This window comes from Syngnathoides biaculeatus, chromosome 8 (genome assembly GCF_019802595.1).
Source record: "Syngnathoides biaculeatus isolate LvHL_M chromosome 8, ASM1980259v1, whole genome shotgun sequence".
In the NCBI taxonomy this organism is placed as follows: domain Eukaryota; kingdom Metazoa; phylum Chordata; class Actinopteri; order Syngnathiformes; family Syngnathidae; genus Syngnathoides; species Syngnathoides biaculeatus.
In genome coordinates, this window is record NC_084647.1 from 8695342 (window position 1) to 8721752 (window position 26411).

At 43.7% G+C, this 26411-nt stretch overlaps 1 protein-coding gene across 4 annotated transcripts in view; it reads left to right on the plus strand.

Moving 5' to 3' along the window:
- The window catches only part of mark4b (MAP/microtubule affinity-regulating kinase 4b), a 32061-nt gene that overhangs the window by 4873 nt on the left and 777 nt on the right, over positions 1 to 26411 (plus strand). For 2 of the 4 annotated variants that reach the window (XM_061826886.1, XM_061826884.1), the window contains exons 2-15: positions 4361 to 4558; positions 5040 to 5093; positions 9060 to 9108; positions 9187 to 9252; positions 10437 to 10507; positions 10639 to 10695; positions 11166 to 11402; positions 11474 to 11593; positions 12932 to 13031; positions 13110 to 13219; positions 14099 to 14563; positions 16500 to 16591; positions 19589 to 19876; positions 24357 to 24401. In XM_061826886.1, the coding sequence (XP_061682870.1) occupies positions 4361 to 4558; positions 5040 to 5093; positions 9060 to 9108; positions 9187 to 9252; positions 10437 to 10507; positions 10639 to 10695; positions 11166 to 11402; positions 11474 to 11593; positions 12932 to 13031; positions 13110 to 13219; positions 14099 to 14563; positions 16500 to 16591; positions 19589 to 19876; positions 24357 to 24401 (1952 nt within the window). The remainder of the gene's footprint in view (positions 1 to 4360; positions 4559 to 5039; positions 5094 to 9059; positions 9109 to 9186; positions 9253 to 10436; positions 10508 to 10638; positions 10696 to 11165; positions 11403 to 11473; positions 11594 to 12931; positions 13032 to 13109; positions 13220 to 14098; positions 14564 to 16499; positions 16592 to 19588; positions 19877 to 24356; positions 24402 to 26411) is intronic. The other 2 variants (XM_061826887.1, XM_061826888.1) reach the window with 2 other exon arrangements.

A 26411-nucleotide genomic window follows, 5' to 3' on the forward strand; every position in this document is an offset into this window, starting at 1 on the left:
AACTGGACTGCGTGGTAAGGTCACAGAAGTGGGCCGGTCACTGCGACCTTTTGTAGCTTAAAGCTTGTGCTCTCGGAGGTGATTGAGGTGCCATCTGTTTGCTCTTAGCGTCCAAGGTGGCCACCTGCAACTTGCTATCGAAAAAAAAAAAGATATATATATATATATTCTTGAAGCTATGAACATTTATGAGTGCTGGTAAATTTTGTGAATGGGGAGGATACAAATGGTTAACCTTTTTCTTTGGAACTTTATCACATCCTGTGTCTGTACCTTCCTCCATCAGGTATCTGCAACATTTTTATAGTTTAGTTCTGCTCATTGACCTCACTCTGGTCACACGTGCTGTGTGTGTACACCATGGAAACCCTCGCAACAATACTAGGTGTGTCCGGGGCAGAAAATAAAGTACCACCACCTAAATAAACGTGCACAGAATCAAGACATCTGTTTTATCATAGTTGGCCAATAAAGCTGATTCTGACAATGTGGATGATTTGGACATAACTGAGCCTCCTCTATGTTTCACAGGAGGGCCGGTGTTCTTTTCTTGGTATGTTTCAATTTTTTTGCTGATGTGAACATAGAGGTAATCCGCTTGGCCAAGACGCTCCGGTTTTGTCTTAAGTGTTCAAAGTAGATTCTCCAAGAAGCTGTGTGGCTTGTCGATGTGCATTGTGGTGAATTCCGGTCTCGGTTTTGCAATTTATCTCCAACAGTTCGGTCCCTGTCGGTCATCTCTTGCGAAGACCACTTTGTTTCAACCGTCTGACCTAAAACTGATGTCCCATGACTTCGGAGTCCTCAACTCGTTTGCGAGTTGTTGTGGTCTCGTTGGTTAGCATTTGTACTGTCATATACAAGTGTACATGTATGCTGGCTTTAAGCGGCGCTGTCAACTTTCAAACATTTGAAAACCTCCAGCGTGTGACACGTGTGTTTCAACAGAATGTTCAAGCCTCCGGGGATCGCGTCTGCTTTAATGACGCAAAAAAAAAAAAAAAAAAAAAGCGCAACGACAACGCGGCGGCGCAAAAGTGGTCTGACGCCGACCTGCGCCGATCATGTTTATCGGCGACTTGCTCGTCTTGTAGACGGAGATGTTTGTGGTGTGTTCACTTCCTGTGGGGAAAGCTCGGTGGCTTTTAAAAAGGACTTTAAAGTACCGTATGGTGGAAAGGGAAGGAAAACCCACACCTGGGCTGTTCTTTCATTCAGAGCACCCAGCAATGAATTTATTCATTTGGCCTTTTATTTATCCCTAAAATGAGTTTTATCTACTTCAACCTGTGAAATAATAAAATTCTTCCCTAAAATATAAAAAACAAATTCACGTAATATCATGTATTTTTATTATTCTTAGACTTCTTTTTTTTTTTTTTTGAGCTCGTCGCCTGTGTGGTGTAGTTGTTGTTGTTGTTGTTGCTGCTTCTGTTCCGTTAATGTTCGTGTTTGTATTTTGTTCCCTTTTTGAAGACAGAAGTTGTCGGGCCTCTCTTCATTTTTTTTTTTTTTTCTGCTCTCCTAGTCAAGCTCGACGACCCAGGGGAAATCTCTCTCTTTAAGAATAGAGATTTTTTTCATTTTATTTTTTTTTAATCAATGACCCTTTACGGCAGTAATAGTTAAGGCAGCAGCCACCCGACAAAGTTTTCCAGTTCTACAAGAAGACGCAAAAGCGCGTTCCAGACAAAAGAGATTTGCGTCAGTGTCATTGCGTCCGCGGCGCGATGACGTCGGTTGAATGACTGTCATTTCAAACGGTGCTGTCACTTCCTATGCTCCAAAGGTATCACATTTTTCGTCCCTCCTTGACCTGATCATGTCCCCCCCCCCCAGGCAACCCCCCTAATTTCTTTGTCACTGTTTGAATGCAGCACGTTTGCCGTCGTCGCTCGTATAGGAAGTGATGCGGAATCAACTTCGGGTTCGGGTGTTTATGCTTTCTGGAAGAAAAAAAAAAAAAAAAAGAAAATCCTTTTGGGTTCGGCTCTGAATGAATTGCCCGGCAACAGTTGACGTGCGTTGCCGTCGCCACAACAACGCCACACAGCGCCGTGACAATCAATCAAATTTATTGACAAAATGGACGTGACATGTTAACACCTCGTCTTGCGTGTAGCGTGTGACTCACTGGGATCTATTTTCATCGAGCCAGTCGACACTCGCTCTCTTTGTGCGTGGTTAACTTTGCTTCACTTGGCCCTCGATGTCGCACTTCCTGTCGTCCACGCACTTCCTATTACAACAGGCGCACACACACCCAAACAGACAACAGGAAACTCAATTGTGGCAACGTGACTTGCTTCTTACAGTATGCCAGTAAGGGAAACACACACAAAAAAAAAACATTATAAAATACATGTCCACACAAGTTTAAACATAACTGGGTTGCCGTTTTATCAATATATTGAACCAATATAATGTGTATATTATAACAATATAACGACACAGCCCAACATAGGGCTGGTGCTATTCCCTTAAAAAAAATAATAATAATGATTAAAAACAAAAATCTCATTTCCGATTTCATTTCCCCCCGGCGGCACGGTGGGTAATCACATCCGCCTCGCAGTTCAGAGGTTGTTGGTTGAAATCCGGGCTCGCGTGTGCGGCGTTTGCATGTTCTCCCCACGCCTGCGTGATTATTCTCCGGGTACTCCGGTTTCGTCCCACATCCCCAAAACACGCGTGGCAGGTGTAACTGAAAACTCTTAAATTGCCCGTAGGTAGGAATGTATACACGGGTGTTTTTTGTTTGGTTCTATGTGCTCTGCGATTGGCTGGCATCCATTTTGTGTTGTACCCCCGCCTCTCGCCTAGTCATCTGGGACCGTGACTGGAGTGAGGATAAGCAGTATGGAAAGATAAATGAATGAATGATTTCCCTCCTCCCTCTGCTTCTAGCAAAGCAAACGACAATGAGATTATTCCCCCTTTGAGATTTGCTTTTTCTCCTGATACGAAAGAAACTTTGCAAAGGTTTTTTTTCCCCAGCATGAATTTACAGGAACTTCCAGAGAAATAATCCATTTTTTTACTCACAATTTGAACATGACACCCACAACATACCTTTTTTTTTTTTTTTTTTTTTTTAATTGTAAATGTTCAACAGTCTGTCATAAAATGAACGGAATCAATCAAAGCGTAACGTTGCTCCAGCTCGTTTTTTTTTTTTTTTTTTTTTTAACAGGTGAAGCTCCACCTTGTCAAAATATTTGTGGCTCAAAATTCCATACCTCGCTTCAAAAGTCATTTCCAGCGTGGATAATAACAGCTTTTCCAACATATAAATGTCATGAGGCGGGTTTGCTTGCAGACGATTTTGTCGTTCCGATTGAAGATGGCTTTTGCGACATGGCCGCTAATGTCGGCAAACTTTTTATGGACGTGTGACATCCAGATTGATGTAAACATTATGTGATTTGTCAAGATGGAGGAATTTTGTTTCGCACTTTAGCTATAGAGCGCAGCCCTACACTGAGTCACGTTTTAATTGCGTTTGGCTTGTTTATTCTGACTGAGGTGTTTATTTGGGGCATTTTGATGATGTTTGGACTTATAAAGTGGTTCTAATCGGGATACGAGCCTCCATCTACACCCAACTTTTGATAGGAGTCAACGATTTCCTTGTTGTGTGCCTTTAAGTTGGCTCCTGTCTGTTGGCGGCCGTGTTGTTTTGTAAACAAACTGCACCTCGGCGGGGATGCAAACATCATAAAAGAAAAAGAAAAAAAAAAACCCAGAGAAAATTCATTTTAAACAATAGATAAAATGAATTAATCACCGGCCCTTACTGCATGTTTGTACATGTGTAAAAACGTCCCTATGCCGCCATGCGATGTAAAAGCACAACATACTGGTTCTGCCATTCCAGACTCGTCTGTCTTGTAGTATGCAGGATAAATATTTGGTTGTTTGGGGGGGGGGCGGGTGTGGGTTTGGGGGTTGATCGTCAGTCCCACGTGACGGAGGAAGACCAAGGCGCAAAGTGATGTGATGTGAGGTCGCCCAAAATGAAGCTGTTGCCCCGAGAGAAAAGAGAGGGCGGGTCAGACGTGGAAAAAGCTGTGTGGGGAGGACGAGGAATACACATTATATTCCATATGATGGATGACTTGCACATTGTTTTTCTGTACATAAATAATGTATTCATACCCCTTCTCGACACCCCACAGTTGTTTTGCCACTCTTGACTAATTTTTTCATGTTCTCATTTTGGCATGTTATGTCAGGAATTTAGAGGGAGGAAAATGAATTTGATGTATTTTGGAATAAGGCTATATAACACAAATGTGGAAAAAGTCGATTGCTCTGTGGGTCTTTTGTGACGCCGAGTTTGCTTCCGTGGTCTCCTCAGCACACGTCGCTGTCGACCAGTCGCTCGGACAAGGGCTCGGGCTGGTCCAGCCGCTCGCTGGGCGCGCGATGCCGCAACTCCATCGCGCTGTGTTCAGACGAGCAGCCGCACATCGGAAATTACCGGCTGCTCAAGACCATCGGCAAGGGCAATTTCGCCAAGGTCAAGCTGGCGCGACACATCCTTACGGGTAGAGAGGTACGTTTCTTTTCTTTTTTCTTTTTCTTTTTTGGAAGAGCTGAAATGTCATGCTCGGATCACGCTGCAGGCCTAAGTTGGCCAATTCGGACGCACTGTCTCCCGTTTCTTTTTCGATCTACTGTACTTCCACGTACGGGTGATTTTCAACCTGAGCCATGCAACGTAGATGTAAAGCACTTGAGTGTTTTGAGTCTGGCATACAGTTTTGCTCACTTATTCACGAAGTTATGGGGGGAACCAGCATCCTATCATATGAATATTGCCCCGCCTCACACAAGCAAGACTACGAAAGAGCGGCGTAGCGTGTACGTTTGACAAGGTCAAAGTGGAACCTGGTTGGTTTGCGCTATTTACTTGCTTTCATTTTTCATAGCAAAACAACGCTAGCTTGTTTATCCTCTCACAGGTGTGAGATTTCCTCATGGAACTTCCTGTTTTGGTGGTCATTAACTTGTCTTGCTTTTTTTTTGTCATTTAGGTTGCAATAAAAATCATTGATAAAACGCAGCTCAACCCCACAAGTCTACAGAAGGTGAGTGAATATTTTATATTTTTGTTTAATGAAGGTTACGGGTAATGGCAAAGATTTATAGATGTATATATATTTTTTTAAATTCACGTTTTTTGTTGCATACTTTTTTCATTTTTTTTATATTTCACATAGTTTTTGATTTGTATATTTTTGAATTTTCTTCATTTTGTTTTTGTCTTTTTTTTAATTTGAAGTTTGAAAATACATATTTTTCATCAGACCTCCACCAAGGCAGTTCCATTTCTTAATTCAGTAATGACTCTCTTGAAATATTGTCGTCGATCCAGATGGAAGTTTTTGTGTTACCCTGCTTGCACATGAACCAAAACAATACATCGGAGCGAGTTGCTAAGAAGCCTCATAGCGCGTCGACTGTGTGCGCTTTTCATGTGTCGGGTTGTTTTTCCGGAGGATTGAAAGTCGCAGTCCACTATTGAGTTTAAATTCAGCATTTCCTGTCTCGATTGCAAAGGCAGCCGCGCCATTCAATGTTTGAGCAGCTTTTTCTAACCTCAACCTGCCAACATGCCAATCACCTCCAAAATTTTAAATATATATAAAACATGAGGCAGTGTTTTCAATACCTTGGTGATATTTTCTCACACTTGGTTCAAATTGATCTTTGTAGGACAAACAAATGTAGCCTTCGTCTGATTATTGGCTAAAATGATCAGCAGCCTCGCAACAACAACACGATCCATCCGGCATACGCACGCACACAGTCGGGTTATTGATGGCTCGTCTGTTGATTAGTGTGTCAAGTGTTGATGACGTCAGAGCATCGATGGCATCTGGCCCTGTGCATGATTGGCTCCCATCAGGCCGGGATGGCAACCCGGCTGTGCCGCTTCTCTTTCTACTGCGAGAACACGAACGGTAGCGCAAACTATCGCAAGGATCAAGAAAAGAGAGAAACGTCCTCACCTTTCTTGACAACTCGACATCACCAACTACCACCCTGGCACGCATATGACAATTATTCTCCCCCCCTCCCCCCGCCCTTTTTTTTTTTTTTTTTTTTTTTTTTGACAGCTTGCTCACGCTCAGCTTCCATCCACACGCTTATCCTCACCCGGGTCGTGCTGGGGCCTATCCGGCTATCTTCAGGCGAGCGGCGCCGTACAATTGAGACTTCCCCAAACACATTTTGAGCGGGTTGTTGTCACATCAAGGTACTCAGTGACAACCTGAAGCAACAAACAGTTTTGGGGGTCCGCGTTTCAGGAGGTACGGGGCTACCTTTACGTGGCAACAATCTACTAAAACAGTTTTCAAAGACGCACTCAACTCTTTGCCTTTTCAACACATTTCTTGTGGATGCATTTCACATATACAAGTAATTATTTGTTCAAAAAAAAATATATATATATATCAGGTGTATATGGAGCCACCATTGCGGTTTCATATCTGAAGCACTGTCACAGTTTTCTGTAGATTATTGTCATGTAAATATCCACGTAAGCTCCCCGATGGTGACACTGATAAAGTGTTTGGAGACAGAGCCCTTATCAAGTAACGCGGGGAAGCTCCCACCCAAGCCCCCCGTTTTGGCCCCTTAAACCCGGAGCTGAATTCCAGACAGACAAACAAAAGGGGAGCAGTCTGAGGTGGGGAGTTGTGGGGCCTTCGCACAGGACAGGAGAAAGACCAGATATGGGGAAGACAGATGATGTAGACTTGGTGGCATTTTCCTCTTTTGTCTGGAGGTGTAATGCAATTATACGCATTGCTATTGTCATATTGTTTGCCCGCAGCGCTTTGTTGGGGGTTTTGTGTGGAGAATCGCTGGACAAGAAGGCAGACATGTTGAGAGCTGCTTTTCCCACAAACTGGCTGAAAACAATCCACTATTTAGGTGGAAAAGGTCGAGCTTTTTAGTGTGGTTTCTGGAGTCCAAAACACATAATCATCTTCCAAAAGTTCTTGGATAAAAGTTCCTTCCGTGGACACAAAGTCCATTGGATTCTATCAAGCTCCTTTTTTGCTTGCATGTTTCTTAGCTTCATTGAATTCTCCAAATTGTCCATAAGTGCAAATGTAAACGTGAACTGTTGTTTGTAGGCCAGCCGTTGTTGAACCCCACTTCTCTTGCCAAAAGTCAGCTGGGAATAGACTTCACCTTGCTCTCCTTCACACAACACTGATGAGGTTGGACGAAATACACGACAGTCTAGTCGCAGTCTATAAGAGAGAGTAATCATATTAAGTAAGTGGAGCATCTGAGTGTTTGTTTTAAGAGGAATTAAGAGGATGAGCCTGTCACCTCCACTTTACATTTGCCGCCTCCTGTCAGTCATGAGCGGAGATGACGTTTACATTTCTCTCCCAGCTCTTCGGAGCCACCTTGGCCGTTGGAGCCCTTTCTGCATCTTATATTTCACGTCCTGGCAAGCCACCATGACAACAACCACGCCTGGTCATGGTTGCCGTGACAATGGTGGGATTAAACCCCCCCCCAAGTGGCACAACGCCGGCTGCTGTGATTTACCCGTTAACTGTGGTAACATGTTGAACAGTTATTCTGTTGAATTGTGATTATTCTCAATATAGTTTTACATTCTCAAAGGGTTTTTTGGTTAATGACGAGTTCTGATCTTTTGTGGGCAAATCCTTCAAAGATCATTCGACTTTGGATGTCCTGGGCATAGCTTACAATTTAGCCTCGGCCATCGATCGATCGATTGATTGGTCCCGTGGGCAAATTCTCTTGCAGGCGTTTTCACAAAAGTGACTTCATTCCAACCAAAATGGGTCACTTTCTGTTCAATTTGGAGCCTTTTTGTATCATTCTTTACGATAAACATAAGCGTGATGTCGTGTTGATTGTGAAATTCTTGTTGCAAGGTCGCCCCCCCCCAAAAAAAAAACCAAAAAACATACCGACTATCAAACTATTACACTAGACTTTCCCCACATTAGATTGATAAATGGCAGAAACCCAAAAAATATGTTGACCATTTAGTGTTGCCCAACTGTCAAGTATACCTGCTTCCAATTGGGCCTCATTTGGGGCAAATTCCAGAATAGGAGTTAGTCCAAGTATAACCTCCAGAATTACCACGAAATGTGCATTTATGTTCGTGATTTCCAAACAGGGGGGGGGGAATGAAGTGAAGCTTCTTTGTTTGTTCACTTCTTATCACCTGCTGACAAATGTGTTTTTGTACTTTTTTCCATGTTGCCGCTTTGCTTAAATGGCTTTGTAATTGGGAATTTGACCTGGTAATCCCCCCCCCCACCCTTTACAGTGTCAGTACCAAACCTTAACAGAAGTAAGACAAAGGGCACTTGTAACAGCTGCCTGTTGTTGAAAATAAAAATGAAATCAGGCCACAAGGACGACAACTGGTTCGCACATCTGCCTCACCGTTCTGAGGAGCGGGGTTCGAATCCTGACCACGTCTGTATGGAGTTTTTATATTCTCCTCGTACCTGAATAAAGAAACAAATGTTCACACTCAATTTAGAGACTTTAGCCTTTAACCTGCAATGCATGTTTTTGAGATGTGGGAGGAAACCGGAGAACCCGGAGGAAAAACTCCACACAGGCAACGCCAGATTTGAACCCGAGTCTTCAGAACTGTGAGGCAGATACGCTAACCAGTCGTCTGTTGTGCCAAAAGATATTTCAAGTACTCAGAAAATGACTTCATGGGGTCTTCATTTAGTGACAAGTTCAGCAGGCTTGTCCCGTTTGTTTATTCTGCATGCATCGCACCATTTTACTATCAGCAAATTTGCAAAATGCATTTTAATGAGGTGGGGGTGGGGGGGGGGATGAGACGGCAGACTCGAGCACAATGGCGGATGGATGAAGGGGTAGTGGCGAACACCCCCAGGGAAAGGAGGCCCGCTCTCAGGCTATCACACTCCCCGGGGGAGAAGCAAAGACGGCTCCCATCTTTATGGATGAATATGAGCCACTTTGATGACCGATCGTTTCTCTACTTATTTGTATTTTTCCAGCTTTTTCGTGAGGTACGCATCATGAAAACGCTCAACCATCCCAACATAGGTGAGTAGCTTTTGAAGTTGTCTTTCTCGGGCAGACTCGCCATTGCGTGAAACTTTTGTACGTGCGTGCGCCTTGCAGTCCAGCTTTTCGAGGTCATCGAGACGGAGAAGACGCTCTACCTGATCATGGAGTACGCCAGTGGAGGTAAGACAGTGGGATAAACGACTTCAAGTACACAAAGTTCGACACAAAGACTCAACAAAAGCAGTCGTGTTCGTTTTGTGCCTGGCAACAGCGACACCTTCATTTGTTTGAATGCTTCTGTTGAGCGTTTTTCTTTCATCTTTGTGCCGTTCCCTCCTGCTCGCTTGCGAGACGGACACCCACAAACTCAACATCGCGTGAACTGACGGCAGCCGTTGTCAATCTACTCAGTCCACATCACACACTGGAGTGGCCTTGTGACTTACTTTTCGGGGGCTGGGGGCCAATTTACTGTGTGTTAAAAGTTGACGACTCAATTTGAGTTGTTTGCCCAACGTTCGAGACCAGATTGTAGCTTTCCGTTTTTTCTAAACTACAGATGTTCAAATTATAGTTATGTGAACCTGTTCCCCCCCCCCCCCTTCCTGATGTCTTATTCTTTTGCGTTACACTTAATATTTCTCATCTGCAAACAAATTTAAATACGAGTCAAATACGCTACAAATTAAATGTTTTTAAATTGTGCTGTTAAGGAGACAAAAAAAAAAAAAAAATCCAAACCTATATCGCCCTGCATGAAAAAGTGATTGCCCCGCCCCTTGTCTATGCATAATGGAGAATACTACCAGGCCTGTTCTCAATCAAGAAATCACGTCAATAAATAAAGTGAAGCAGACCAAAAGACTTTTTTCCCTCCATTCGGTTGGAGTTCACAAAGATAAAATGTGCTTTTGGTGGATTACGAAAGAAAGCTCATGTAAAGAAGACAAATGAGGCATTTTTTTTCCCCGTACAATTTATTTTTTCCATACCCCTAAATATTAGCCGCGGCAGCTAGGGACAAACGTAGGTCCGTTCACGCATTTGATGAACCCGAGGCTGTCCCGTCTGACAGCCTAGACTGGATTAAAAAGGCCATTTTTCGTAATGTGGAATAGGAACGCAGTCAGCGCATTCCTTTGCTAACAGTTCTTCCACAGTCATCTCGACTTTGCTTGCAGCCGTGCCCTCAGGACTTCTTTTCCGCCCGCCCCCCAAATGTTCTCCTCCGCTGTTGTTGTTTGTGGAGTTCTCCGTTCCCCAGAAAAGAGCGTCTGTCATTTTGCACTCCAGTATTACTTGACTGTTGTTTTTTTACACTGCAATAAACGTCTCTCTCTTCTCCCCCCCCCCCGTCGTCACAGGGGAGGTGTTTGACTACCTCGTGGCTCACGGCCGCATGAAGGAAAAAGAGGCCCGCGGCAAGTTCCGACAGGTCGGTCCCGACTTCGACTCGCTCGTTCACGCGAAATCATAAAAACTGCCGCATTTGCTGCATCATACACTGTCAAATGTTGGTGATGAAATTCTTCCTTGTTTGAAACAAGTTTTATTGTGTTTCCACAGATCGTCTCAGCTGTACACTACTGCCACCAGAAGAACATTGTTCACAGAGACTTAAAGGCGAGCACACGCCAAAGTATAATAATATTTCACCAACTCATGGAATTTATGTGGAGAAAGTTGTAGGGCTTGGTCATCGATTAAGTAAGGATTCGGTCATATAATGCGCAATTGGTTGTCGATTAAATGCTCCGCTGCCGTTGGTTCACTCAACATGATCGCGATCGCATCAAAACAGGAATTTCTCCCATATCTGTAAATGTAGCTATTCATATAGTACTCTAATTAATAGTAATAATTGAATACAAAATTTTCTGTTCCATTGTTGATCAAGGGAGCCAAGGACGCCTTATCTTATTATCACTTGTTAATCAATTATTTTATACATTAAAATAACATTTATGGCCCAGAGCACACGTTGTCCTCCCCTGCCCCAGCACGTTTAGTTGCTACTTCAGAAGTCAAAACGTTTTGCGGACGAGTACCAACATGTGCCCCGATGACATCGTGCGTTGCGATCTACCATTTAGGCGGAGAACCTGCTGCTGGACGCCAACTCCAACATCAAAATCGCTGACTTTGGCTTCAGTAACGAGTTCATGGCGGGGAGCAAGCTGGACACCTTCTGCGGCTCGCCGCCTTACGCCGCACCAGAACTCTTCCAGGGCAAGAAGTACGACGGGCCGGAGGTGGACATCTGGAGCCTGGGCGTCATCCTCTACACGCTGGTCAGCGGCTCGCTGCCCTTCGACGGCCAAAACCTGAAGGTGGGCGCGGGCGCTTACCGTTATGATATCTCTGTGACCGAAAAACTCATCTGTATTTCCGTCGCATTCAGGAGCTGCGTGAGCGCGTCCTGAGAGGCAAATACCGCGTGCCCTTCTACATGTCCACAGACTGTGAGGGAATCCTGCGCCGCTTTCTTGTCCTCAACCCGACCAAGCGCTGTTCGCTGGAGGTGACCGGGGACGCTTGTGCGGGGCTGCGGCAATAATTCAAGTTTATTTATCTTTCCCGCGTTCAAAGTGCAACAATGACAGCATTCTGTGAATAGAGCAGTGCTAGCTTACGAAAGCACAGTCGGTGTTGACCGTTGAGCAATTTGCTTGCGGCATTTCTGAACCCTCTGACAGTTTTTATAAAAAGCAACAAGCAGCTAATTTCTGCTAAGAAACAGACAGAATGAGAAAATCTTTTGGTATTGCAAAAATGAGCCCACTGGAAGGCAGTCACGCTCAATATTGCCAAAGATATGTATACATTTGCAAAAGTGGTGATGTATCAACATTGGAAACTTTAACATTGAGGTTTCTGCTTCCAAGCTGCAAAAATTATGCTGACGTTGCCTTGCTTCAATGCAACTTTTTGACAACAGACGCAGGAGCCCACTTGCTCTTTGGAAGGTTTCACTACCGCCAGTGCTATGGAAAAAAATATTGGCCCCCATCCCACATTCTTGTATTTCTGTCTGTTTACCCCAATTTAAATGTTTGGGATCATCAAAGACACCCAATGATGGGAAAATATTGGGTCTCACTTTGGAGGCGGCGTGCCTGGAAGGGTGGTGGGCCGTAGGGGTCAGGTGCGATGTCAGCTGAGTGGTGGCGGTCCGAACCGGGGCTGGTGTGCGAGGTCGAGAAGTTCCGGCTAGATATAGTCGGACTCGCCTCAACGCACGCTTTTTCACGCAGGGTTGGGTAACTTAATCGCCGTATAAAAAGTGCATTTTAATATTCTTCTAATTATAGTTGTCAACGTTTGATGATCTTAAATATTAAAGCGGTGTAACGACGCAACAATATAAGAATTTGAGAAGGGCGCCAATGCTTTAAATGAGTGATTTGATGATCGAATCGCATCCCTTTCAATATATTAAAAAAACAATTCCTCAAGAATTGTTCATTTCACCTTCCTTTGTGATTTTTATGTTCAATTAATGAACATTTCAAATGTAGATTTATTAAGCATCATGTTTCAATCCATCTTATGACAAATGGGGCGTTTTTCCTAATTTATAATTACATCTCATTTTCAAACTGTTTAAAAAAAAAATATATATATGAATTTCCATTTTTTTTTTTTTTTTCTGTTGATGCAGGGAAAAGTACAGAAAAACTCTTCCAAAGCAAATTTGGCATTACAAGAAATAAGCCATTTTCCAAAAGGGAACAAAACGTGATCAAATTATGGGGAAGCGAAGGGGAAAACATGGACTCCAATCAGATATTTTTCTTGTAGACAAACAGGGCAAGAAATAATAATCCATGCTGACTTTGTTCCCCGGTGTCTCACCCAGCAAATCATGAAAGACAAGTGGTTGAACGTGAGCTACGACGGAGAGGAGCTCAAACCTCACAAAGAGCCCGAGGAGGACTTCAACGACACGGCCCGCATCGGTCCGTGAGAGCCCCTCGAAAGGACGCAAACGCCGACTCGAAAAGCCCGCGTGACTTTCTCCCCACTGGGTGTTGCAGATGTGATGGTGGGGATGGGCTTCACCAGGGAGGAGATCCGAGATTCCCTCCTCAGTCACAAGTACAACGAGGTGACGGCCACGTACTTGCTGCTGGCCCGCAAGAGCGAGGCAAGTTTGCCGTGTGGCTTTGGCGCCGCGACTCTACAGTAAACATGAGTTGAAATGATCATTTGCTTAAGTTACAGCATACTTTGCTCCAGTTGCGATGGGTTTTGCTCCAGTTAACATGCGATTGATTCACTTCCAATTGTAATTGATTCAATTATGACGTGACCGGATATCGGTTTCACTCCAATTATGACATAATTCAATCCAAGAACTACAACAAGAATGCCTTACGCGATTCACCAAAATAGAGATTCACTTGACTGCAATCAGGATGTGTTGCACTACAACAATATTCACTTAGAATATGGTATGATAGTTAATTCCATTTACGATCTGGCAGCAATTAAGACACGTTGTGATCTGATTTACTTCAATGACAATCTTATTCCCTCATCTTACGATGCAATACGATACGTTAACATTTGATTCCTTAACAGACGTGGCCATTTAAAATAATTCCCATACAATCTGATCCGTTTCCCTTAAATTTCCATTGATTTCATTCTAACTGAAAAACAATTTCCTTGAAAATGCAATGTGGAAAAAAAATTGGGTGCATTTAAGATCCGAATCATTCCAATTGTGATACAGTACAGATAGAATTTACTTTACAATCTAACTGCATTTATCCGATGACAGTATTATGCGATTTACTGTAAATACTGGACATGACAATGCAAGTCACTCTCGTTCCAAAGTTGCTCTGTTCAATTTTAATAAAGTGCACTAAGATACGATATGATAAGGAAGAACTCTTTTGGATACGATTTGAGATTCCGCTTCTTCGACGACGTGCTCCATCCAATCCCAGTCAAAGAAAAACTCCTTGGCGTCACTGTCTGTTTTTTTTTTTTTTTTTTTTTTTTTTTTTTTTTTCAGGTCGACAACAGCGTGACGCGGTCGGGCAGCAGTCTCAGTCTGGCTCGCGTCCGGCCCGGCGCCATCGCCAATGGTACCACCAAACACTCGACTTCCTCCTCCGGTGCTACTTCGTCGTCCTCGGCCCACAAGCCGCAACGCAGCGTCTCCACCTACCAGCGCCAGAGACGACACTCTGACTTCTGTACGTCGAATTACGGGCCCCCGAAGTGGTCTCGGTCCGCTCACGTCTCTCGTTTCACAGGTGCTCCGGCAGCGCCCGGGTCGGCTCATCCCAAGCGAAGCCCCAGCGGGGTCGGAGAAGCCACCGGGCTCAAGGAGGAGAGGCTCTCGGTCCGCAAACCCGGCAACAACGTGGCGGGCTCTCGGAGCATCCCGACGCCCTCCAGTCCGATGGTCAGCTCCGCTCACAATCCCAACAAAGCCGAGATTCCCGACAGACGCAAGGATGCCAACTCTGCCGCGGTACGGTCGCAAAATGTTTCGACGTTTGTATTTACGTTCAAGTCCGTGCGGCCAGGTGTTGTTGAGATTAGCATGCGGCAGAATTCTGGGAACCCAAAACAGCAGCCAGATTAACCCCATCTGAACTCTTTAATGTGGTTAAATACTATGCCCTATATACAATTCACTCCAATTGAGGTCTTTCAATTAAGATAATTGACGATACTTACAATACTATTCACTCCAATTACAAAACAATTGCGACATAATACAAATCCCTCACAATTGCAATGCGATACAATTCAGTAGTTACAATGCAATTAACGCCCATGACAATCATATTTTATCACTCTAATCATGATAAATAGAATTTATTCCATTTTCCATGCAATGTGTTCTGGTACAATATGATGGACACCATTGGTGATTTGATTCACTCCCCTTGCAATATGATTGAATCCAATGATGATCACAATTTTGCTGGTTAGGGTCCACGTCAATTACAATGAGATGCAACTCGATACAATCCCATTTTATTTCGTCGATAATAGTATACAATTCATTAAATTTACGATGAGGTACGTTTCAATACAATATGTGCAATCATGTGCTAAAATCTGCTGTAGTTAGCAAAAATCAGTTCAATTACGATACGTGTCCGTCCGCGCCAGTCGTGTGTCGAGATTAACGCGGCAGATTTCGGTGAACAAAAACAGCAGCCAGATTAACCTGCCATGAACTCTTTAATGTATTTAAATGTTCGTCTCCCTCCCACATGCGGCTGCAGAGGTGGAAGATTCAAGTCACGTGACCGCTTCCGTTCCCTCGGTGTGGCTTTGGAACGGGTTGATTTTCGCCCGCGTTTTTCCTTCTCAATTTGAGGCTGCGTTTTATCCCGGTCGCATTCATTCCTTACGTCATCACAACATCCAGTCTCAAAGACGTTTGAGTGATGAAAACATTTTGGTCTGGAACCAAAAAAATGCACTTTTACGCCAGTTTTGGCTGCTAAACTTTTTGGTCATTTAGAGGTTTGCACTGTACTATGTACTTTTTTTTAAATGTAATTTTATTTCTTCACCTCCTTTCATCATGCAAACCGTACGATTTGGCACCTTTCATTTGCTCTGTCTTCATCCTCTTTTCTCATTTAGTTTTACAAAATAATCTGCAATTCATTTTTAAATGGAGAAACATCTTAAAGTTATGTCTGTTATGCGGATATGTGCTGCATGTGCACACGACGGGTTTCTGGATAATAGCGCGCGTACGGTGTGGAGCAGGAAGCTGCTAATATTGCAGTGGCTCTCTTTTAATTACTAATTATCAAGACTGCGCTCCGTCTTCATAACTAGAGAGTGTTCCGGAAGATGAAATTGCACTGGCAAAAAAGGTGACTTTCATGCACTAGTGCAAGTAAGACTTTTTATTGCGCTAATTTAAAAAAAAAAAAAAAAAAAAGGTAGCAAATGCGCAGCCTCGACCCCTCCCTGGGTGAAGTTGTACATATCCTAACGGAACTCACGTTTTAATTCTGGAATGCAATCTTAATGTGGTCACGATAGCATGTAAACTTAATAACAAGGAAAATTTGTGTCACTATAAATCAAGTCAGTGGTTCTAAATGGGCCACCGGAATGAGCGATTGAATTCAAATAATAAAGAGAGGAGGAATTTTTACCTTTTTTTTTTTTTTTGTTGGAACCCAAAATCTTTAAAGGTGACTAAATTCGGGAAACCTTCTCAAAATAACTTACAATTTGCCATAATTCTCCATTAGACGAGTTGATCACTCGTTAAGATTTTAACACCAAAAACCAAAGAAAAGTGCATTGATTTTGTGAAGACTGTTCTTCTCTGATGTGACGTAATCCCACCTTCGCTGAGTTTGACTCGATTCTTTTCATGTTTGTCTGTCTTTTCTCTCCCCCCCCCCCCCCCCCCCAACCACCCACAGAATAGCGTCTCAGCTAGTGGCATGACGCGAAGGAATACGTACGTGTGCAGCACGGACCGACACTCGTTGGTGCAAAATGGCAAAGAAAATAGGTGAGAAGTGTGAATATGTATGTAATGATGCATCTCCCCTCCTTTTTGCCCAAGTAATAGAATTTAAGTGCCGGGTGTGAAAGACTGGAGCAGATAGATTTTTTTTTTTTTTTTTTTTTTTGTGTGTGTCTGTGTCTGTGTTGTGTCAGATGGCGATGTGCTCCTTTCTTTGTCAGAAACACTCCTCTCTTTTTTACTTTGCCCTTTTTCTCATTTCCATTCAAGTCTTTTCGGTTTGCTCGCACGTAGCTCTGGACACTGCAGCGTTATCGGCCACAGTTTTTCTACTTTTCTGCAGCCGTCTTGTTTTCTCGCTGCCTTCTCGGCCCGGACATTGAGCACATCTCCAGCTACCTTGGATAATGCTAGCAGGAGGTCACATCAGGCGATTTGCCAGTCTCACAGGAACATCATGGAACGTTGCCTTTAAAGTTAACCACTGGCATACTTTCATTCAAATCAACTGATTTGCTCTTTGAAGAGTCTTGACAGTCACACATTGGAGCGGGAACATTCCGAAAATCTCCGCCTTTTCACCAAAAGCTAGCAGGGATTGACGCCAGCCTTCCTGCTAACTGGATCAATTGCCTCTCGAAAATGGATGATGGAAGTACCATTTTTCTGTTCTATAGCTTACACTTCCCCCTTTTAAATTTTGACTCGTGAAAAGTTGGAGTGAACATTTCTTTTTCCATTCCTTTCTTCCTATAGCCCATCTCGATTTGTTTTTGTACATGTTCAAAAGCAAGAGGGTGCATCAAAAAGTAGGCGGAAGGAAGCATTGTGGTGATGAAGTAGAAACCAGCACAATGGCCACATCAACACCATCTGCCTGCCCCCCACCCCCCATTTGCCTCTGAGGCTTTGTCAATGTGATGCTCGATGGGTTCAACACATGTGCACGCACACATATTGATACTAATATTTTGAACCCCTGAAGATGTGCGCTTTAAAAATGGAGGTGGGACGTGTAACCCTTGGCAAAAACAACATTTTCTATTCTACGTGTGACTTGGGAGTTGAATTCATTCCACGAGCAGGCTCGTACGATGCATCTTCGAACGATTCGGTGTTTGACTTTTTCCACATTTCGCTATGTTCCAGCCTCCACAGAAAATGAAATGTGAAAAATCCAAATTCTACGCCCAACAACCCATAATGTTGAGGGTTTTTTTTGTTTTTGTTTTCTTTTTTAATGTAAATCACGTCACATGTACATAAGTATTGACAGCGTTTACTCCAACAGCACTTTTGTTGCTGCACCTCTGGCAGTAATTCCAGCCCCGAGTCTCTTTGAATGTCCTTGGCACACAAGCTGTGGTGCGTTTCGCTCGTTCCTCTTTGCAGCGCCTCTTAGGGCGTCATCACGTTGCGGAGCTTCAGTGCACAGCCAGCCATTTTCAGATCTCTCCAGAGACGTTCACTCGTATTTAAGTCCGAGCTGTCTCAAGTACATGAAGCCGCTCCTGTCGGTAGCGAATCCTTCACCCCTGTCTTAGGTCCTTAGCACTGGTTTTCATCCAGGATGTTTGTGTACATTGCTGCAATCATCTTTGACTTCAGCCCGGACTAGCGTCCCAGTTCCAACCTCTAAAAAACAGCACGATGCTGCCGCCCGCATGCTTCACTGCTGTCTGGGTGTTGGTGAGGTGATGAGCGGGGCCTGCTTTCCGCATTCATGCCAAAGAGTTCACATCGGAGAAACGTCTTTGTCATGGTCTGAGCGCGAGCCTTTTGGCAAAGTGCCGGTGCTTTTTATTCAGGATTGGCTTCCGACAGGCCACTCAGCAGCCCCGATTGATGGAACGCTGCAGAGATGGAAGGTTGTGTTCTCTCCACAGAGGATTGCCAGAGCGCCAACGGAGTGGCCATCGCGTTCTTGATCACCTCCCGCCGTTCGTCCCCAATTGCTCAGTTTAGACAGGCAGCCAGTTCTAGGAAGAATCCTGGTAGTTCGGAACTGCTTCCATTTACGGACGATGGAGCTCATTGCAACTTTCAAAGGTATCAGAAATCTTTCCCTTACACGGATTTGTGCCTTGACACAATCCTGTGTTGAAGTCTACAGAAAATTCCTTTGACTTTATGCTTGGTTTGTGCACTGACCTGCACCGTCAGCTGTGGGGAATGTGCCTCTGCAGATCATGTGGATTTACCACAGGTTGACTCCAATTAACATCGAGGAACCTCTCAAGGGTGATCACTGGGGAAACGATTTTTGAGGTTGTGAATACGTTTGCAAACATCAAAAACTCGTCATGTTGTCCTGGTGATGGGTTTTTGTCTCGAATTTTAAGGGGAAAAGTATTCCGTTTTGGAATAAGGCTGTAACATACCTAAATGTGAAAAAGATACACCAAGAAATTTTCGTATCACGTATTTAACCAGAAAAAATGTTGTTTGCATTACATTTGTATTGAAATATCAGTTGTTCAAAGGTTTGTTACGACTGCCAGGATGAAGGAAAGTTTCATTGGCCTGTTTTGCATTGTTTTTGGATTTCACTCGTGGACTTTTGTCCGACAAATTCATCAATTTCTCTTTGTTTGATGTTTAGTTTGACCGTAAACGGCGAGCAGGCGCAATCAGCCTTTTTTGCGGGTTTTTGAAAAACTGTTTTGCTATGTGCCAAACTGCACACGTCACGCTGAGTGAGGGGAGAACTGACATCATTGGCTTTTTCTCAGCGCTCACTTTCTTGGGTTCCGCGGTTAGAACGAAGATCACTCGTACTTTGAAATTTGTGTGTTTTGCGAGGACGAGATGGCTCAATGTTTTGCGTGTAACTGCAGCTGCCGTGTTCGTCGGACGGCTTCTGTGTTTACTTTTGTCCAACAACCCCCCCCCCCCCCGGTGAAGCTGCAAGTGGCCCCCATCGCCACATGTATAATGCGTGTTTGCGTGCATGAACTTGTGTGTGGTAACTAGGCTGAGCGTAATATTTAAGGGGGGGGGTGTGTGGAAATAAACATTGTTCCTCCTCTGCCCCTCCCGCAGTTCCCTTTCCCACCGGTTGCCCCCCGCCTCTCCCTCCACCCACAGCATCACCGGCGCGTCGGCCTCTTCCTCCTCCTCGACCTCCACCCCCTCCTCGCGTCTTTTCCGGGGCTCCACGGCCAGGAGCACGTTCCACGGCGGGCAGATCCGAGACCGCCGGCCGCCCTCGCACGCGGCGCCGGCCTCGCCCACGCCGTCGCACGACGCCGGCGGTCCTCCGGCCGGCGCCAGGACCCCGCGCGCCACCGGCAACCTGCTCAGCAAGCTCACCTCCAAGTTGACCCGCAGGTAAGCGGAGAAGCCGCGGGAGAAAAATGGCGAGAAGAAGAAGCGTCTGCTGACTGTGTGGACTCACGCTGTGGCTAATGAATTAGCAGGCTAAAAACGGACATTTTGAAAGTGTACTGGATGATGTCGTACTGTGGACTGATTTTACTGACTTCTACTAGTTCATAAAGATTTCATCTACTAACATCTGGAGTTTTTATTCTTTTTTTTTTTTTTTTTTTTTTTGTGAAGCTTTGTCGAGTTGTCCGCCTCAGGTTTTAACCTCGTTTCCACCAGGCAGTAGAGTTCGGTTCGGCATTTTTCAGGTACGCTTTCAGTTTCAGGAGCAGACGTGTGTAAGCGGGACGGTGACAATTGCGCCCATTACGTAAAAAGTGGTACACACGAGTCTCACTCCTCGTTTGGTTCTGGTAAATCCCGATCAGGTTGGTGCGAATGTTGCAGGCGCTTGGTTGCGGGACGGCAGTAGCTGCGTAAGCCACATTCTAGTCTGGCGGCATCGTATTCAGTTTTGCTCAGTTAAGTTGGATACGGTTCAAGTCAGTCCTGAGCAGTTCTGTTTATGTCAGCGTCCCGGGGGTGAAGATGGCTGTCAGCCATGGTAGCGCCTCTTTGTCATTGCACGATGACAATTCAGCACACCTCTTTGCCTTTTTCTTTAATGCGTTTTAATTGGAAAAAGCAAACCGTATGAAATTGTGTTTCTCAAGTGTCAAAACCTTGACTAGAAAAAAATGACTTGTGTGCTAACCTTCTATGTTTTGATGCGCCATATTTTCCACTTGGCTGTTGGGCTCCATTTCTCTCTGCTCTTTGCTTTTCTGTGACTGTTGGCCACACAGCAAGACGCCCGTCTCCTGGAAACATTTTTAAATCGTGTTTTTTGTGTTGCAAGGGTGCAACTAAAGTTGTAAAGATGCTAATGTCAGCGCACCAGAGTTGCACGCCATTGCCTCTCCATCCCACGTACGGAAGGTACGAAAGACCAAAGATTGTGTTAACCACTCGACCGACAGCAGATTGCGTAGTGCGCAGCTGTGTTTTGCACCCCGAAGAAACGCTGCTAAAAAGTGTGACTTTTTTTTTTTTTTTTTTTTTACGAGAGAATCGCTGACGTGATCAGAACCACGCAGCTTTGTGGAAAGGAGGCCCTCAGTTGTGACCCCCGCTGAGGCTTCATCTCATTGTATGACATCACTCGAGGTCTTGGAAGCGTATCCCTGTACTTTTCGTGACACATGAACAAGTTTGCGACTGGTGGCTCGCGATTTGGTCCATCTGAGGCGGACAAGTTTTCCTTCCAACCTCCGGCGCGCTGCCGGTGGTTGTTGCTTTTCCGTTTGTTTGAGTGTCTAACTGCGTTTGCTTCCCCTCGCCAGTCACCTGCCAATCTGCCACCATCCTGTCTTCTTCTCCAGTCTTCTTTGTTTCCTCTAAAAGTCCATGTTGTTTTCCTCCCCCACTCCGCTCCCCTCCCCTCCCACTTTCTTTTTCTTTGCTCTGACACGGCTCTTGTGTCATTCCACCCCTCCTCTTCCTCTTCTTCCAGGGTCACTCTTGACCCTTCTAAGCGTCAGAGTTCAAACAAATCCGTGTCGGGCTGCAACCTCCCGCAGGCCACAAAAACAGTTAGTAAGTCTTCCTTTCCCATCTTTTCTGGCTGCCGTGTCTCGCTATTTGCCCATCTACACAGTGCAGTGAAAGAATAATTGTCCCCCTTCTCACATTCTTATATTTTTGCATAGTTTCCACTGTGTAATGTTTCAGAGGATCAAATGTAAGTATCGAACAAAATATAACCCAAGTGAAGTTAAAACAATGTAAATGTCAATTTCTGATTAAGAAAACAAAAACAAAGAAGTTACCTCGTCCCGTGTGGAAAAAGTAATTGCCGCCCTGGTTAAATCATGAATTCATTCTGGCTTTTGCTTCATTTTCACTGATCACACCCAACCATGATTACGTTTCAGCCTTTCCCGATAAAAGAAAGTGTTACAAAAGATTTTTAAAAAATGTGCAACAAAATGACACGATCCAAAGAAATCCCTGAACAGCGGAGAATTAACGTCATTGAAATGTGTCAGTCTGGAAAGGATTTAAAAAAGCCATTTCTGAAGTTTTAGGATCCCATCGAACTATGGGAAGAGCCATTATCCTCACATGGGGAAAAAAAAAGCCTGAACCGGCCTAGAAGTGGCTGAGGTTCAAAGATGATCCTAAAAGAACACCAATGACTTCCCCCGGACCCCCGCAAAGGAACTGTGGACATCTAAAGAACTGCAGGCGTCCCTTGCCTGCGTTAAGGTCAGGGTTCATGACACGACAAAAAGGAAAGAGACTGGGCAAAAATGGCCTCCACGGCGGACTGAAAATCACAAGGCTCATCTTACTTTTGAAAAAACCTGAATGATTCCCAAGACGCTCGTGAGAATATTTATATGGACTGACGAGCTGAAAATAGAGTTTGATGTTCCATCCGATGTAAATGTAGCGCAACATTCAAGAGAAAGAAGAGTGGCGGTAGTATGGCGGTGTTGGGCTGCTTTGCCCGTTCCGGACCTGGACTTGCTGCAATTGATGGAATCATGAATTCTGCTCTTTAGCACAAATTACCTGGAGAAGAAAATTCGGACGGCTGTCCTTTGTGACCTCAAGATGACGATCGCTTCGGTTTCTGCAGCAGGATAAAGATCCAAAAGATCCCCTTCTTATAAAATGCACCATTGCAGTTTTTGCTGTTGAGGATAGGCCGACCTGGGGGCAATTACATTTTTTTTTTCCCTAGTAAATGAAATCCCCGTTTAAAAACAGCAATTGAAATTCACTTGGGTTATTATAATTTACATTCGAGAAACTATGTATCAATAATTAAGAATTTGAGATCTGTTTATGTGTCTGTACAGTACGTTTGTATCACTCGTTGGAGTCGACTGTAGTCACTCAATTTTTTGCATTGGCAGCAAGATCTAAAAGTTTTAATCTTGTAATATTCAAATGTTCGAATATCGATTAAATGTAGAAGAGTTTAAATCCTAAATTGTTGACTGCCGTCAGCTCCAACCCTGAAAGGACGCAAGTCTCTTTCTGCTTCTGTGTGTGTTCGTCTGTGTGTGCGTGTGAGGTTGATGGTGAGATTCTGACCCATTCGGATGGTTCTTGTGAACGGAAACGACGGTATCAGACGTTTGCGTTGTCGTGTGGGAATAGAAAGAGACGCCAAATTTTGTGACCCTCAAAATGATCATTTCAACATTTTACGCTCAAAAACTACAACTTAATTCTCATTTCAGTGACTGAAAATTACAAGCAGTGAAAATAAAATCCTGAAAATATGAGTATACTGTTAATATTCCAATTCTCTTCTCCTGACAATACATTTTTCTGCTAATTTGGAAATGTTTATTCTAGTAAAATGACGCTGTTGTGGGACAAATTATGACTTTACTCATGTATTCTATTTATTCTTCTGACTCCGATGATTAAAAGTAAAATTACGCTAAAGATGATGTGGAAAAATAGATGATTATTCTTGGAATATCTCTTTTTTTTTTTTTTTTTTTTTTTTTTTATTCTTGTAACATTGAAACTTTTTTTTCTTGCAAAAATACAACTTTGTTCTGGTAATATTTTTGCCTTTATTTTGTGATTATTTTCTCTGAAGGTAACGCTGTCATTTAAATATTACTGCCAATATTTATATATTTTTATATATATATATAGGGTTAGGGTTATATTTTATAAAATATGAAAAATAAATAAAAATATATTTAAAAAATATAATAATTATTACATCATATTACTACACTCATAAAAATAACCTTGCTCTTGTAATAATTATGCAATTTTTTTATTTCATCTTTACCTCATCAAGCTCAATTGTGCTTGCAACACAAGCGGGGACGACTTTGTGAATTTTTGCCGAAAAACGAAATGTTGGTTGGCGCGTGCGTGCGGTTTTAAAATCTTCTTAAAATGATTTTGAGCGAGTGTGTGTGTGTGTGTGCGCAAGATTAGAGACTCTAATCTGGATTTGCACTGCTGTTGAAGCAGCATCTTCCACGGCTTTTGTTTTTTTGAAGACGGCGCGATTGGTTTTTATCCTTCCGCCGTCTTCCCTTCATGCACTCATTCTCTCTCTCCTCCACATTTATTTATTAAGCCCCACGTCGTCGTCGTTAGCAACCAAGTCACACAACAAGTCTGTGTGGGGTGAAAACTAGATCAGCAGCAACACACGACTTTGTTGTGTGAATTTGGGATGGGGGGGGGGGTCCATTAATGTTCCATTTATGTGTCCCGTTTCCATCCGCCCACTGATCAGTGTGATGGATGAGTAGTCGTGTTCCGTCTTGTGATTGGTGGACTCCTTGAAGTCAAACTTGTGCAGGAGGGATGTTTGTTTTTCAGTGTTATTGCTTTATTTGTTTTTTTGCTGGTTGTTTTCTAATGGACACTTTTTTCCTTTTTTTCCCCTCTTGAGGGTCACAGACGAACCTGAGAGAATCATCAGATCTCCGGTCACAAGGTGAGCGAGTCATGTGGCGGAAGGATTTCATACAAAGGTTAAGGATTAAATCGGCACAAAATTGACGCCGAGTCATTATTTCTAATGTCAGTCATGTGAACGAATTGATTTTGTTTTTAGAAGGAAATGTAATTCATGTTGAGGAAAAGTGTCATTTTCCTTAACACAGAAGTATTTTAGAAAACGCACATTTAATTTTAGAGTATGTATTTTTTTTAACAGATTTTTTTTTTTTTTTCATAAAAGTGAAGTGTTTTGACGAGAGAGAAAAGGTTATTTTATTTATTTATTTATTTTTGGGGTGGCAGAGTGTGGTTGTATTTTTTTTTTTCCCCCCCGAGGGAAGGAATAAGGATTTTGGGGGGAAATTGTCATGGGGGGAAGGGAATTCTATGAGACAAAAGTCATCATTTACAGAATATGAATAGCATCAATTTCATTATAGATGTGTAATCTTAAATCTGAAATGAGACGTGTGCCGTCCATTTTCAATTTGTTTTTTATTTTCTTGTGCCAGTGGTAGCAAAGTGCTCCTTTTGTTCAATAAAAGCTCTTGTTTTGTTTTTCCTCTCAGTTTCTCAGGCTAACAGCAGCAGGTAACGTTAGCTAGCTGACGTTAGTTAGCCGTGTTGTGGCTGCCGGTGCTCGACCACCCGCTAGAAATCAAAATTCCCCCCCACACCCCCCACCCCCAATCTGAATGCTCCTTTTTCACCTCTTTAGACGTTCTGTGGAAAACGCACATGCGAAAATTTGATGTATTCGTTCTGTGTAAAAATGACTCCGAATAGTGCTTGGACTGCGGCAGCACCTGCGCCGCGGACGTGGCATCTGTAAAGCTGACTTTTGCGTCGCTTGTAACGAGGGCTGCTAGAGGCGGGGCACAGCCTTGAACTGGTTGCTAGCCAATTGCAAGGCACAATCACACCTTGGGGCAATTTAGAGTCTCCAATGAATGCGTGTTTTGGGGATGTGGGAGGAAACCCAGACGATCGGACGATCTAACCAGTCATCGTGCTACCTGCGGTAATCATCAACAATATGTATTCTTTATTTTTGTATTGATTTTACGAATTTGAGACAACAGGAAGCAGAAATGAAGATGTTGAGGTTCTCTCAAGGGGTCACCACATTGGATGGGATTAGAAATGATTTGATCAGAGCTGACTGCTGAGGTTGGATGTTTTGGAGACAAAGTTGGAGAGAGAGAGAGAGAGAGAGAGAGAGAGAGAGCGAGAGAGAGCGCAGACTTCCATGGTTTGGACGTGGCCAGTAGGGGGCAGAGTGAGTAAATTGGCAGAAGGGAGGTAGGGATGGAGCTACCGAAGAAGAGAACGAGAGGAAGACCAAAGTGAAGCTTGACCGGTGTCGTCGTCGTTAGAGAAGACGATGCAGGGAAGAAGATGACGACCCCTAAACCCAAGGGAAAAGAAGAAGAAGAAGAAAAAGGAATAAATACCGTGAAATATGCATTAGAATTGTTTCAAATTCACGAACTACAAATTTTATGGAAGTAAATAAGGGCCACCAGGATTTGAATTTCAAATGTAAAATGATCACATTTTCAATACAGGAAGTCCTCTGGTTAAAACGGCCTTTTCGATTTTACGACGCCCGTCCGCCATCTTTGATACTTGTCAAGATGGAGAGGGTGGAGTTGTAATTCAGTGTAACTTTTCAGCGTTAACAATTCAACCGGCTACAATTGGCTGTCTGTGCCACCAGGCAGGGTTACTTCAGGTCGGAACCGAACACCCAGCCAATCCAGTTGCGCGTTCTTAGTCTGTGACGTCACGTGACGTGACTAAGAAAGCGTAACTGCGATTGGCTGGCTCTTCGGTTCTGACCCGAAGTGACCCTGCCTGGTGGCACAGATGGGGAATTTCAGACCGCGAATTGGAGCCACTATTGAAAATGTGATCATTTTACATTTGAAATTGAAATCCCGGTGGCATTTATTTACTTCCGTAAAAATCAAATGCAGCATTAATAGAATTTATTCAAACATCT